Source organism: Camelina sativa, chromosome 10, assembly GCF_000633955.1.
Source record: "Camelina sativa cultivar DH55 chromosome 10, Cs, whole genome shotgun sequence".
Lineage (NCBI taxonomy): Eukaryota > Viridiplantae > Streptophyta > Magnoliopsida > Brassicales > Brassicaceae > Camelina > Camelina sativa.
This window is the reverse complement of record NC_025694.1, coordinates 8537311-8551796: the sequence shown is the minus strand read 5'-3', so window position 1 is coordinate 8551796 and position 14486 is coordinate 8537311. Positions and strand designations below refer to the sequence as shown.

The window sequence follows — 14486 nt, the reverse complement described above, 5'->3', positions numbered from 1 at the left end:
CAAAATGCCAACAATTATATGTGACAGACAAATACGACAAAATGGTCAAAATAATAATAATAAGAAATGAGAACGTTCATGTATCACTATCATAGTGATTTATAAGCAAATACACAATATGTGAAGAAAATACCACACATACTGACGGAACCGGTATGGCTCATGCATCACATGATGTATTGTTTAAGATTTACATAACAGAGAACTCATATTACAAATTTAGAAATGATAGAAAGAGTGTACTGTACATGAAGGTTGATCGAGTATGTATATCATAATAAAAGTGATATTCCTGCAACATGGTTTACGTCACAATCATCTCAATGAACTTCAACGAGGATCCAGATCTGAAACCGTTACATTATTGACAGTATGAGAATTGGACCCTATCATAGACTGTCTCATCTCTATGCTTTCCAGTACTCGTTCTTGGTTGCTTCCGTTTGGAAACAAGAATCCAGGTGGATTAGGAGTAGGTAAAAGGTGGGTATTGCTAGTTAGCATCAACATGATCGTCGACAACTTGGGACGATCTTTTGGTTCTTTCTGAACACATAAGAGCGCAATGTGGATGCATCGTGCCACTTCATTGGTCTGAATATTCTCTGATATGTTTGGATCTACGATCTCTAATGGTGACCCGTTTCTCCACAACCGCCAAACCTGTAACAATATTATACCATCAATCAAGAACTCAATGATAAAATTATATTGTTGGTTTAGTTCTTTCGAACTTACATATGTGACTAAATTCTCAGCTGTAGTATCTGACTCGTTGGAGAATATGTTATGTCGACCACATATAATCTCAAGAACTAAGACTCCAAAACTAAAGACATCAGATTTTGTTGAGAATACGCCTCGCGTCACGTATTCAGGGGATATGTAACCGCTACAAGAGTAAACAAACACACAAGAGAAGTTAAGTATGTTACTGACCCCTATCAGTTGTATGTAGATGATATCAAGTAATTCACATACCGTGTTCCAACTATCCTCTTTGTATTAGCTCCACTTTGGTCCATTCCAAAAATTCTTGCCATTCCAAAATCAGCAATTTTCGGGTTCATATCTGCATCAAGGAGAATGTTGCTGGCTTTGAGGTCCCGATGTATGATCGTTACACGTGAATCTTGATGAAGATATAGTACTCCTCTAGCGATACCCCGGATAATGTTGTACCGCTTTGTCCAATCTAACTGCCCTTGCTTTCTTGGGTCTGCACATACAAAAAGAGTTATTGGCTATTTTAGATTTCAATTCGAGAAGCATATCAAAATATCATGATATATCATATATGCTTGCACATACCAAAGAGGAAGTAATCGAGGCTCCTATTGGGGACAAACTCGTAAACAAGTATCTTTTCTTCTCCTTCAAGACAAAACCCTAGAAGCCTAACAAGATTTCTATGCTGGAGTTTTGCAACAACAACAACCTCATTCTTAAACTCTAGTGCACCTTGTGCTGATTCTTTGGATAGCCGCTTCACTGCAACTTCTGTTCCATTAGGCAACGTACCCTACACATAGCAGCAAAGAGAGTTACTTTGATTTTGTAATTCCATCGTTTTATCAAGTGATGAGGCAAGAAAGCTACGGATATGACACCTTGTAAACTTCACCGAATCCACCTTGACCAAGCTTGTTACTCCTTGCAAAGTTGTTTGTTGCAGCTGCAATTATGTTAAAATCGATTTGGAGGGAGTGTACAGTAATACCAGCTGCAAAATCAAATCATATCAACAAAACTTATCATCATCTGAATGTTTTAGAAACTAAGGGGGAAAAAGAAAAGCTTAAGACCAACACTCACATTGATCAAAACCAAATTGTTGATTTGTTTTCCTCCTTGAGAAATATACAAAAGATCGCTGAGCACGCAGTACTAAGAAGATGATGACCATCAAGACGACTACTACAATGGAAACCACAATTGCCACTAAAGCTCCGGTTGAGATTTTCCCAGTATCTGCAGAATGTGCAGTATCACCTTTGCCAGGTTGCTGCAGAGGAGGAGAAGGAGCCACCATAATATCACCAAAAGCATTGGAGAATGCTTTCAAATCCCAACGAAAAAAGCAGCTTGGCCGCATAACAGTACCTCCTTGCTTCTGAGAACAGCATAACTGATAGTCATTTGTGCTTTCTTGGAGACAACTTTCACAATCATCAGAAGAAAGATCAGGCGTGCATTGCATCAATGCGTATATATTCTCGGAAGCTGACACGGCAGAAATTGGAGCATTGTAAAAATTATTACTAGACGATAGTGTGCTTTTTGCTGTGGAGGCTGCATTAATCATACGAAAGATTACTCCGTTATATATTTCACTCAATTGGCTTAGATTTGAGTTGACATCTTCAGTGTTGCTGACCAGTAAAGACGGTTCCATATCTGCAGATCCAGAGAAAGAAGTGTTGGAGTAGCGCACATGGCAAAGCGTGGGCTCACCGTGCCATGAATAAGCTTCTGTTTGGTTAGGACACCTCTGTATCAATCCATCAGACGCTTTCTTGATACAGTTAGAACAGTCATCTGGAGCTGACCCTGGGATACACATCCCTATTGCGTAGACTTGGTTCTGTTCTTGTCCGATGGAACCATTGTAGAAGAAACCGACTTGAGCCGTGACATTAGAAGGAAGAGATGAGAGGATGAGTCCGCGATTTTTGTCGTATGTACTGTTGGGTGTGAAATTCCCACTGTTCATACATGTTTGTGCGGGAACTGAAGAAATATTGAAGTTTACGATGAGGAAAAAACAGAGGATACTCTGTTTCATATTTCCTTAAAGATTGTAGCAGAAGCAAAAAAAAAATCTTTTTATCTGTCAGCTTCTTACCGGTTTAAACAGCAGATGGAGGTTTCTCTCCGAAATATCTTGTGTTGAATTCGTCAAACTGAGAACAGTGGTCATTAAACCTGCATACACACACGGTAGGTCATACTACAAGCTACCAAGGTTGAGTCAAGCGTAAGAAGTTGGGACTTGACAAAGACTTCTAAAATTATTTAAATAAGACGTGGCACATAGAAAAACAAAAAACACAAAAAAGATTCGCAATGAGAAGCCGAAACGTTTGACCAAGTCTAGATAGATTAAGCTAGAGAGTAGCCACACAATCAAAGACTAGAAGACGAAATAGATACAAAATACGAAGGACTCATTAATTTCAGTGATTAAAAGACGAGCAACACATCAATCTCTAAGGAAGAGCAATTTAAATCCTGGACCGCTAATGGAACCAAAAATGTCAAACCCTAATTCCCCGAAATGAATGAGGAGAAACAGAGGAGTAGTCAAAACTGATTCGGAAACGATAAGTTTCCGGTTTATGTAATATCGGTTTAGTAAATTAACATTCATAATATAATATCAAAATAGAGTAGACATTCATAATAGAAGTTTCCGGTTTACGTTGACTTATTTACAATTTTAAAGTCGAGCCGTAGTAAACAAGAAAACATTTGTTGGAATTACATGTGGCACCAAGAAGAATACGTTGTCGTCGTTGTGTAGTATGTTCTCTTCCTATTTTTGTAAAAGTCTTCAATTTTATTCTCCGTTCGTTATGAATGGTCTTTACCACGTGTGACTTGACCTAGTCAAAAATAAACAAATTTGACTAGTAGAATGATGGTCAGACAAAAGAGAATTCATATTGATGCAAACAAATTTTAACGCTACTATTAAGTGTAAATCCATAGAGGAGATACATCAAATATTTATTTGCCTCCATGTTCATTGGGTTATTCTCGATTGACTTGGCTTTTCATCAAAATTAAAGACGAGAGAGAATAATTCTTCTCCACCGAAATAAACTATGTTAGAGAATGTGTAAAAGTTGTAAAAAGGGTTAGTAACTATTTTGACTTAAAGAGTAGATTCATTTGGGTATAGTTTCATTTCTGAATCTTGAATCACCAATAAAGTTTGCTACCTTGGTTAGATTCTGACTGAGTTGTGCGCCACACAATATTGCACAAAAACAGCAATGGCACTTAAGATTATGAAGAAGACGAGACAGAGGACTTAATACAACTCTTCTTTCCCTTTTTTTCTTTTCTTTAGATTGATGACTCAGAGAATATGTGCACTTCCATCAATCAAAACATGAATTTCTACGATAGTTAATAAGGAGTGACTATTTAAACATTTGACTTGCAAATTTTTTTACATATTATCATTAACATCTAATTTCAACGAGGACTAACACTCGTGATCGATGCATCATCAATGGAACAAGCAAAGGACATGGAAGTGGACGGACCAGGCTGCAATCTCTCGGCTAATGGGTTTGGCCCTGATCTGACCCTAAAGACAAATCCAGGTGGTTGAGGAACAGGTAGGGTAATTGAAGTATTAGTGAGCATTTGAAATATTGTAGACATGGTTGGACGATCTGCGGGGTTTTCTTGAACGCACAATAACCCGATATGGATGCATCTAATAACTTCATATTTATCATAATTCTCCCCCATGGCCGGGTCTACGAGTTCCAAAAAAGATTTGTTGTTCCAAAGCCTCCAAACCTATTGATTAATTTGACAAGAAACCAATGTTTAAGTCCAAGACCACCTGTTAATATGAATAGAAAGAAATTCAAGATTGCATTTGGCTTTTTTTAGTACTAACATATGTGACCAAGTTGCTAATTGAGCCATCTTGTTCGTTGAAGCTACTATTCTTTTTTCCACCAATGATCTCCAGAATCAATACTCCAAAGCTATAGACATCAGATTTCATCGAGAACTGCCCTTTGGCCACATACTCGGGAGGCATGTAACCGCTGCAAAAGACAAGCACACATCACTTTCAGTTTTGTCAGAAACAAAAAAGGACAGACAGATTATTACTGAATGAACAGTTATTTACAATGTTCCAACTACTCTTCTTGTATTGTCCTCAGTCTGGTCCACTCTAAAATTCCTTGCCATACCAAAATCTGCGATTTTCGGGTTCATTTCAGCATCTAAGAGAATGTTACTCGCTTTGAGGTCACGATGTATGATTGTGAGCCGTGAATCTTGATGAAGATATAAAATCCCACGAGTGATTCCCCCGATAATGTTGTAACGTTTTTTCCAATCCAGCTGATCACTCTTTTTATGGTCTGCAAATCCGATACATAGTATCACTAGACAGAGATTGATAACTAAACTTTAGATATTATACGTCTATCAAATTTTTTTCATACCAAAGAGAAAGTAATCGAGACTTTTATTGGGCACAAACTCGTACACAAGTATCCTTTCTTCTCTTTCAACAGAAAACCCGAGAAGTCTAACCAGATTTTTATGTTGGAGCTTTGCTACAAGAAGCACCTCATTCTTAAATTCTTGTTCACCTTGACCTGAAGTTTTAGACAACCTCTTCACCGCAACTTCTGCTCCATTGGGGAATGTTCCCTGTCAATTCATATGATCTTCACTCACTATCAGAATTTATTATCTTTTTTTTTTGTTTGGCAACAAGTTTATAACACAAACTAGTAGTTGAGAATAGTTTAAGAACATTAAGCATGCCTTGTAAACTTCACCAAATCCACCATGACCTAACTTGTTAGTCATTTGAAAATTACTTGTCGCAGCTTCAATAGTTTTAAATTTGAATTGAAGTGAACCTGAAGTTGTAATATCATCTGCAGCAGCTGAAAGCATACATAGTGTTATGTTGGAGCTTAAGAGACATTAACAGGTTTAGCGCAAAGAGTGGTGTATAGTGTCTTACCATCATCTGGTAATGTAGTATCATAAGTCGTCCTTGACCTCCCTGAAAGAGAAATAAAACCATATGAGAAGTAAAAACAGAGAAAGTGACGAACAACTAATTGAAAACGTTTATAATCCTAAAACTCGTAATTTGACAGAGGGCCAAACCATGGAGAACTCACTAGCAAATTCTTGGTATGTTCTTCTCCTCCTATGAAGAGAAAACCCTAGAGCAAGCAGCACACTTATCACAAAGGCGAGACCAATAATGATTCCAATGATTCCTGCAAAAACCAGAATAGCAGGCAGCTGTGTGTGTGAGTATGATATAAGCCTTCTTTAAATCATGGGGCAACAGTAGTGCAACGTACCTCCCTTGGTTCTGGTGTTCCTTTTGCCTACCGAAGGTGGGAGTGATATTGGGGGTTGAGCTGAAGTAACGTTAAAGGCAGAAGAAAAGGGATAAATCTCCCATCTGAAAACGCAGCTAGGACGAAAAACAACCCCACCCTGTCTCCCATGACAACATGATTGGTATTCTCTGACACTTGCAGTTAAACAGAAGTTGCAGTCCCCTAAAGATATGATCGGTATGCATTGCATTATTGCGTATAAATTCCTGAAAGACGTCAAAGTAACTACTTCAGCTGCATAGCTCATGCGTTCAGATGTCCATGAAGTAGCTCTATCTATCATACGACTTGTTAAGTCGTCCCACAGTTTATCAAAGTTTGTTACCGTGGATCCGATATCTCCAACTTTGTACATAGTATACTTTGGTTCGATCTCGAGTGATCCAGTAAAAGAACGGTTGGAGTAACGCACCATACAAAAAGTTCCATTTTCTGGCCAGGCGAGGCCTTCTGCTTGGTTGGTACATTCTTCTATCACCTCGTTAGAAGCAAGGTCGATACAATCGGAACAAACCTTTGGTTCAACACCTGAGATGCACGTCCCGAGAATATATACCCGATCATGGCCTTGGCCAATTGCATTGCTGAAGAAGTCGCCTCGATCCGTGACATTAGAAGCTAGAGTAGAGAGGAGAAGGCGACGGTTTGTATCATACCTATCACCAGGTTTAAAGAAGCCAGTTTCTCCGCATGGTGCAAACACAACAGGAAAGCCTATAAGAAGAAAACAAAAGATAACCAATAGATTTTTGAGTTTCATTTTTTTCTAAGATCAGATGTTGTTTGGGTTTAGGACAGCAAGCTAGTGTGTTTGTATATGCATATATTCACGTCCATGAGGCATTGTCAAACAATTGCAACTTGTCCTTGACCCGTTGGTTCCTTTTGTCAACAAATTTGAAAAATCGTTCATGACTGGAAAAAATCAGAGCAACGCTATACCAATAATCAAAGTCTAGAGAAGACGAAGAAGTAAAGACAGAAAAAAAAAAAAAAACAAAGACTCAATTGAGTTATTTTATTTCGATGAAACCAATTTTCAACGCAGAGCAAAGCACTAATCAAGCACTCTACCTCCTTAGAGCACCATTAGAACCACAATGATAACAATACTTAATTTCTAGATATGAGTGTTGAGCGAAAACAGAGCAAATGCAAAAGCTAGCGCAATCTTCAGTGTCTGTTTTATATGATATCCATTTAGTAAATATTTAAGAGGTATCTAAATAGCATAACATATGAGTTATGAGAGATATCTAAGAAAGAAAGTTTAAGTTTTGAGAGATTTTCTTAAGCAAATAAAGAGAGATATTCTTTATATTTGTGTTCTTATATCTATAATTTCTACAAAACGATCTCTTATTTGTTTGGTATTTTTAGTAAAGTCTTTATTATTACTAGGATAGTGCCCAGCTCTATGTTACGGAATTGTTTTTTCTATTGTTTTATTTTAATTATATTAAGTATAATTTTTGTATGGTGTTTGTAATTAAAAATCATTATTATTATTGACAATTTTTATTGGTAATATTTTGTTTTTAGGTTTTTGTTATTATTTGTTTTTGGTTATTTTTTATTTTATTATTGTAATAAAATTATAGACTAAAATCAATTTTGTTGTATTATGATGCATTGGAGCACCATTATTATTGTTTAGCTTTGTACTTTCTAAAACCTATGAACTATTATTATCAATCATAAATTTTCAAATATAGCAACATGTATAGGCAGAAATTTTAACAGCCCCTCCGTATGTAGGTAATGAGTACAAATCAATGTTAAAAAGTAACCATACTTGTAATGTACCTATATGTAAATCAGAAAATGCAACAAAAACAAACATACAGACTAATGTTATTTAGTAAATACCTAGGATATGTGCAATATATTTTTGTAGGATGTGTTTAAAACTAATCAAGTAAACAATATATTGGTCTTTCAATCTCTAACACTTAACAAACTAATGTTATTTAGTCTAGAATCATGGTCCATTACATACTTTTCTTTTGAGAGAAGCAAGAGGATTAGTAGCTTTCTTAGATTATACAAAAATGTTATGAGTAAAATTTTTGTGAATATTTCATAAAAATTTTGAAACAAGACACACACACATATATATGTGAGAAGAAGCAAGGGGGCCAATGGTACTCACCTCTATTACCTTTTCACCAAATCCGGGTTCAAATTAATTCTCTCTAAAAAACATACGTATAATATGTAATGTTGTAAAAATATATATATTATTTTATAAAATAAATGTCTTGTACTGTCAATCATTATATTTTTTTTTCTTATGTTTATAGTACCTCTTACCGGATTCAATGTTCGTCTACAAAGAAATACAAAGCAACATCGTCGCTTTGGCTGATATTTTTGTTATCTCTAATGAACTGGAATATTCCAATCTTTCCTATTTTCTCCGTTAAGGTAAAGTGTTTTGGAGTAGAAAATGTAAATTGATGTCGAGGGAAAGAAACAACAAACTTCAACGTAGTTCTCACAAACTTTCGGATTCGATCTCCATACTCATCAGGTCTACAATAAAAAATAGGATCTCTGCTTTTCGATCTTAGATTCCGGGTTTGTTGAGTAATTGAACGACAACCATTTCTTCATCTATTTATGATTTAGCTTTCTACGATTTGAGCTATTTACTGGACTTTTAATTATGAATACAGTTAGATTTCTATATAATGGGATTTTGCTATTAGGCTTGGGCTATTTATTTTTAATGTAGCAAATGATTTTTTTAAAAATGACATGGAAGGAGAGATGAATATTATTGGATATCAAAGTTGAGTTGTATTAATTCTTATAATTTGATTAGTTATCTGATTTAATTGAAATGTCAGCTCTAAAGTTCTCTAAAATGTTGAGGTGTTAACACGGGAAAGAAACTCATTCTGTTTTTATTGTATTGATTATTATTATTATTTTTTCCAATTCACGAACACACTTGAAATGGAGAATAAGAAATGAGGGTCTATGTCTAGTTATCTACATTCAAACAATTTTAAGGTAGAGCGATTTTTTTTGTTTTTTTTGTCAACATTAAGACAATCTCTTACCTTTATTTTGTATTTGTATATTAAAGATTTTTTAAAAAAATAGTTATATTTGTATCACTTGCATAGTAAATCATTTTAAAGAATGTCGATATACAAGATAACAAAATCATGCATTAAAACATTTTAAATTGTATACTACAATAAATTTAAAGTACAAAAAAAAAGAAAAAATCTTTTTTTTTTTTTTTGGAAAAATACAAAAATATTTATTTTCTTCATTTAGTTCCATTACAACCAGAAACAGGGGACTGATACTCAACACTTCTTTCCCATTTCCCCTTTTCTTTAGATGATTTCAAGAATATGTTCGCGTCTTAGCCAATCAAAGTGAATTTCTATGCACATTAATTTCTATGCATATTTTTGTTAACCTATACTTTCAACGAAGATTAACACTTGTGATCGATGCATCATCAATGGAACAAGCAAACGACATGGTGGTGGACGGACCACGCTGCAATCTCTCCACTAATGAGTTTGGCTCGGATCTGGTCCTGAAGACAAATCAAAGGATTTTCTTGTAGACATGGTTGGGCGATCTGTAGGATTTTCTTGAACGCACAATAACCCGATATGGATGCATCTAATAACTTCATCTTTATCATAATTCTCTCCCATGGTCGGGTCTACGAGCTCCAAGAATGATTCGTTGTTCCAAAGCCTCCAAACCTGTTGAGTCATTTGAAAAGAAACCAATGTTTAGGGCCAAGACTGTTCATAGGAATCGAAAATAATTCAAGATTGCATTGGCTTTTTTAGTACTAACATATGTGACCAAGTTGCCTACTGAACCATCTATTTGGTGGAAGCTACTACTCTTTCTGCCAGCAATTATCTCCAGAACCAATACTCCAAAACTATATACATCAGATTTCATTGAGAACTGCCCATTTGCCACATACTCGGGAGGCATGTAACCGCTGTAAAGCACAAGCACACATCACTTTCAGTTTTATCACAAACAAAAAGGACAGACATATTATAACTGAAGTGCTCAGTTATTTACAATGTCCCAACTACTCTTCCTGTATTTTCTTCAGTCTGGTCCACTCTAAAATTTCTTGCCATTCCAAAATCAGCTATTTTTGGGTTCATTTCAGAATCTAAGAGAATGTTACTCGCTTTGAGGTCACAATGTATGATTGTGAGCCGTGAATCTTGATGAAGATATAAAATTCCACGAGTGATTCCCCCGATAATGTTGCATCGTTTTTTCCAATCCAGCTGAACCCTGTTTTTATGGTCTGTAAATACGATATATAGTGTCAATATATAGATATTGATAACTAAGATTTAGATATTATACGCCTATCAAATTTTTTTCATACCAAAGAGAAAGTAATCGAGACTTTTATTGGGCACAAACTCGTACACAAGTATCCTTTCTTCTCTTTCAACAGAAAACCCGACAAATCTAACCAGATTTCTATGTTGGAGCTTAGCTACAAGGAGCACCTCATTCTTAAATTCTTGTTCACCTTGACCTGAATTTTTAGAGAGCCTCTTCACAGCAACTTCTTTTCCATTGGGGAACGTTCCCTGTCAATTCATATGATCTTCACTCACTATCAGAATTTCTTATATTTTTTTCTTGGCAACATATAAGTATATAACACAAACTAGTAGTTGAGAAAGTTTAAGAAAATTATGCCTTGTAGACTTCACCAAATCCACCATGACCTAACTTGTTAGTCATTTGAAAGTTACTTGTTGCAGCTTCAATAGTTTTAAATTCGAATTGAAGTGAACCTGAAGTTGTAATATCATCTGCAGCAGCAGAAAACATACATATATAGTGTTAAGCTGGAGACATTAACAGGTTTAGAGGAAAGAGTGGTGTATACCATCTTACCATCATCTGGTAATGCAGTATCATAAGTAGTCCTTGAGCTCCCTGAAAGAGAAATAAAACCGTATGATAAGTAAGAACAGAGAAAGTGATGAACAACTAATTGAAAACGTTTGTAATCCTAATACTCATAATTTGACATAGCGCCAAACCATGGAGAACTCACTAGCAAATCCTTGATACGTTCTTCTCCTCCTATGAAGAGCAAACCCTAGAGCAAGCATCACACTGATCACAAAGGCGAGACCAATAACGATTCCGATAATTCCTGCAAAAAACAGATTAGCAGGCAGCTTTCTAAGTATGATTCAAGCCTTCTTTAAATCATGGGGCAACAATAGTGCAACGTACCTCCTTTGGTTCTGGTGGTCCCGTTGCCTACTGAAGGTGGGAGTGATATTGGGGGTTGAGCTGGAGATGCCGAAGTAAGGTTGTTAAAGGCCGAAGAAAAGGGATAAATTTCCCACCTGAAAAGACAGCTAGGACGAAAAACAACCCCACCCTGTCTCCCATAACAACATGATCTGTATTTACTGACACTTAAAATTAAACAGATGTTGCAGTCCGCTAAGGATATGATCGGTATGCATTGCATTATTGCGTATAAATTCCTGAAAGACGTCAAAGTAACTACTTCAGCTGCATAGCTCATGCGTTCAGATGACCATGAAGTAGCTCTATCTATCATACGACTTGTTAAGTCGTCCCACAGTTTATCAAAGTTTGTTACATGGTATACTTTGGTTCGATCTCCAACTTTGTACATGGTATACATTGGTTCGATCTCGAATGATCCAGTAAAAGAACGGTTGGAGTAACGCACCATACAAAAAGTCCCATTTTCTGGCCAAGCGAGGCCTTCTGTCTGGTTGGTACATTCTTCTATCACCTGTTTAGAAGCAAGGTCGATACAGTCGGAGCAAACCTTTGGTTCAACACCTGAGATGCATGTCCCGAGAATATATACCCGATCATGGCCTTGGCCAATAAAATTGCTGAAGAAGTCGCCTCGATCTGTGACATTAGAAGCTAGAGTAGAGAGGAGAAGGCGACGGTTTGTATCATACCTATCACCGGGTTTAAAGAAACCAGTTTTCCCGCATAGTGCAAACACAACAGGAAAACCTATAAGAAGAAAACAAAAGATTACTAATAGATGTTTGAGTTTCATTTTTTTCTAAGATCAGATGTTGTTTGGGTTTAGGACAGCAAGCTAGTGTGTTTGTATATGCATATATTCACGTCCATGACGCATTGTCGAACAATTCCAACTTTGTCCTTGACCCGTTGGTCCCTTAGTCGATAAATTGGAAAAATCGTCCAAAGAAAAATCAGAGCAACGTCTAGAGAAGACGAAGAGGTAAAGACAGAGGAAAAAAAACAAAGACTCAATAGCTGCGTTGACAATTCTTATCTCTTAGACTGTTAAGAAATTGGGTTATTTTATTTTGATGAAACCAATTTTGAATTTTCAACGTAGAGCAAAACACAAATCAGTTTCCTGTTTATAAGAAATCAGTTTCTAAATTAACCAGTTTGTGTTACAAAACAGTGAGCTAAAATTACAATATGTATAGCAATGATAAAGACTTTGTATTGTTAACTTTGATTGACTTTTTCTCTCTCATCGATTATATATGTAACATACTTAACACAGTTTCAGTGGAACTAAAATAATGTCTTAATATAGTCTCAAAGTCAACGAGGTGCAAGATCTGTAATGGTTACATCATTGATAGTTTGGGAACTGGACTTGTTCGTAGAATGGCTAGACTCGATGCCATCTCGTTCTTGGTTGCTTTTACTTGGAAAGAAGAATCCAGGTTGTTGAGGATCAGGTAAAATATGGGAACTGTTAGTGAGCATCATGTTGATTGTTGACAAGCTGGGGCGATCTGTGGGATTGCGTTGAACACATAGCAACGCAATGTGGATGCATCTTATCACTTCTTCCGTTTCACAATTCTCTGAAATGGTTGGATCCACGAGTTCCAATGGTGAACCGTTTCTCCACAACCTCCAAGCCTGTAACATAATTTAGTTATTATCAATCAAAAATACAGAGTTAAAAACATGTAATCATCAATCAAGAACAGAGTTCTTCTTTGGTACTCACGTATGTCACCAAATTCTCAGCTGTAGTGTCTGACTGGTGGACGAATCTGTTGTTTCTACCACATATAATCTCAAGAACTAAGACTCCATAACTATAGACATCAGATTTTGTTGAGAATTGGCCTTGCATCACATATTCTGGAGGCATGTAACACTGCAACAGTAATACACAAGCAAAATTACGTGCATTACAATTTACCGGCGAAGGAAAGATTCTTGAAACTTCAGTACATAGGCCATAACAAGGGTAATAGGCATATACCGTGTTCCAGCTATTCTGTTGGTATTAGCTCCACTTTGGTCAATCCCAAAAATTCTCGCCATTCCAAAATCAGCAATTTTCGAATTCATTTTTACATCTAGGAGAATGTTGCTGGCTTTGAGGTCACGGTGTATGATTGTTAGCCTTGGGTCTTGATGAAGATATAAAATTCCTCGAGTGATTCCTTGGATAATGTTGTACCGTTTTGTCCAGACTAACTCCCCTTGCTTTAGATGGTCTACACATTGATAAGTAGTTATTAGCTACTTTAGATTTCAGTTAGGGAAGCTTATCAAAAATATCATGAACACACATAAAATTTTCTAATTCCACATACCAAAGAGGAAGTAATCGAGGTTCTTGTTAGGGACAAACTCATAAACAAGTATCTTTTCTTCTCCTTCTAGACAAAACCCGAGAAGCCTAACAAGATTCCTATGATGGAGTTTTGCAACAAGAACAACCTCGTTCTTGAACTCTACTGCACCTTGTTTTGATGCTTTTGATAGTCTTTTAATTGCAACTTCAGTCCCGTTAAGGACACCCTATACATACAATGAATTTAGAGACAGCATCATCCCATTTCCCATGGCCTGGCATATAAATGATAAAATGCTACCTTGAAAACTTCTCCAAATACACCACGGCCAATTACGTTGCTCTCCGAGAATTTATTTGTTGCAGCTTCAATCGCTTTAAAATCGTATTGCAATGAGCGTGTAATAGTGATATCAGTAGTACTGGATCCTGTGCAACACTCACCAATATATAAAGATTGTTTCATTCCACTACACGTCATAACCACACCCGCCAATTTATAAAAGAAATGGTGGATAAACACAAAAAAACTGACCTTGATATGTCTTTCTCCTACTATAAAAAATAATCCAAGCCCTAGAAGTAACAATATGATAATAATAACAGTGGCACTAACAATTCCCATAAAGATTGCAGTTGAGATTGTTATCCTATCTGCAGAAGAAGATTATAATGAAAAATTAATACATAGTAATCCTCTGTTTTAGTTTGCCAAAAAAAAAAAAAAAAAAAAAAAATCTCTGTTT

At 36.2% G+C, this 14486-nt stretch overlaps 3 protein-coding genes and 1 pseudogene across 5 annotated transcripts in view; all 4 read right to left on the bottom strand.

Annotated features, from left to right (window-relative positions):
• LOC109126944 (cysteine-rich receptor-like protein kinase 14) lies at nt 43-3025 on the bottom strand. Of its 3 annotated transcripts, none has more exons than XM_019230921.1 (7): nt 2846-3025; nt 1816-2730; nt 1611-1723; nt 1312-1522; nt 982-1219; nt 739-892; nt 331-663 (listed from the first exon to the last, which is right to left on the bottom strand). In XM_019230921.1, the coding sequence occupies exons 2-7, from the start codon at nt 2711-2713 to the stop codon at nt 331-333; spliced, it is 1947 nt and encodes a 648-aa protein (XP_019086466.1). In that variant the 5' UTR covers nt 2714-2730; nt 2846-3025. The 3 variants fall into 3 exon arrangements, with proteins under 3 accessions (XP_019086465.1, XP_019086466.1, XP_019086467.1); XM_019230922.1 differs by lacking the exon at nt 2846-3025 and having other exon boundaries at nt 1816-2292; nt 2378-2470; XM_019230920.1 differs by lacking the exon at nt 2846-3025 and having other exon boundaries at nt 43-663; nt 1816-2839.
• On the bottom strand, nt 3980-7007 carry LOC104717979 (putative cysteine-rich receptor-like protein kinase 16). The gene is made up of 8 exons (XM_010435619.1): nt 6087-7007; nt 5898-5999; nt 5735-5776; nt 5530-5654; nt 5202-5412; nt 4880-5117; nt 4640-4793; nt 3980-4536 (listed from the first exon to the last, which is right to left on the bottom strand). The coding sequence occupies exons 1-8, from the start codon at nt 6886-6888 to the stop codon at nt 4204-4206; spliced, it is 2007 nt and encodes a 668-aa protein (XP_010433921.1). The 5' UTR covers nt 6889-7007; the 3' UTR covers nt 3980-4203.
• LOC104717980 lies at nt 9388-12260 on the bottom strand (annotated as a pseudogene).
• The window catches only part of LOC104717981 (cysteine-rich receptor-like protein kinase 14), a 2970-nt gene continuing 1101 nt past the window's right edge, over nt 12618-14486 (bottom strand). The window contains exons 2-6 of the mRNA XM_019230926.1: nt 14042-14394; nt 13760-13967; nt 13404-13660; nt 13162-13314; nt 12618-13070 (exon numbers count right to left, since the gene is read on the bottom strand). Coding sequence (XP_019086471.1) covers nt 12744-13070; nt 13162-13314; nt 13404-13660; nt 13760-13967; nt 14042-14394 — 1298 coding nt within the window. The 3' untranslated portion in view covers nt 12618-12743. The remainder of the gene's footprint in view (nt 13071-13161; nt 13315-13403; nt 13661-13759; nt 13968-14041; nt 14395-14486) is intronic.

Excerpts from the sequence above, each read along its gene's own strand:
- LOC104717979 (XM_010435619.1), bottom strand. The coding sequence starts at position 6,888 with ATGAAACTCAAAAATCTATTGGTTATCTTTTGTTTTCTTCTTATAGGC. Across the intron at positions 5,777-5,897 it reads AACATACCAAGAATTTGCTA|GGAGGTCAAGGACGACTTAT; the intron begins GTGAGTTCTCCA and ends TTTCTCTTTCAG. Across the intron at positions 5,413-5,529 it reads GATTTGGTGAAGTTTACAAG|GGAACATTCCCCAATGGAGC; the intron begins GCATGCTTAATG and ends ATGAATTGACAG.
- LOC109126944 (XM_019230920.1), bottom strand. The coding sequence starts at position 2,785 with ATGAAACAGAGTATCCTCTGTTTTTTCCTCATCGTAAACTTCAATATT. Across the intron at positions 1,724-1,815 it reads ACAATTTGGTTTTGATCAAT|CTGGTATTACTGTACACTCC; the intron begins GTGAGTGTTGGT and ends TTGATTTTGCAG. Across the intron at positions 893-981 it reads AAGAGGATAGTTGGAACACG|CGGTTACATATCCCCTGAAT; the intron begins GTATGTGAATTA and ends TTACTCTTGTAG.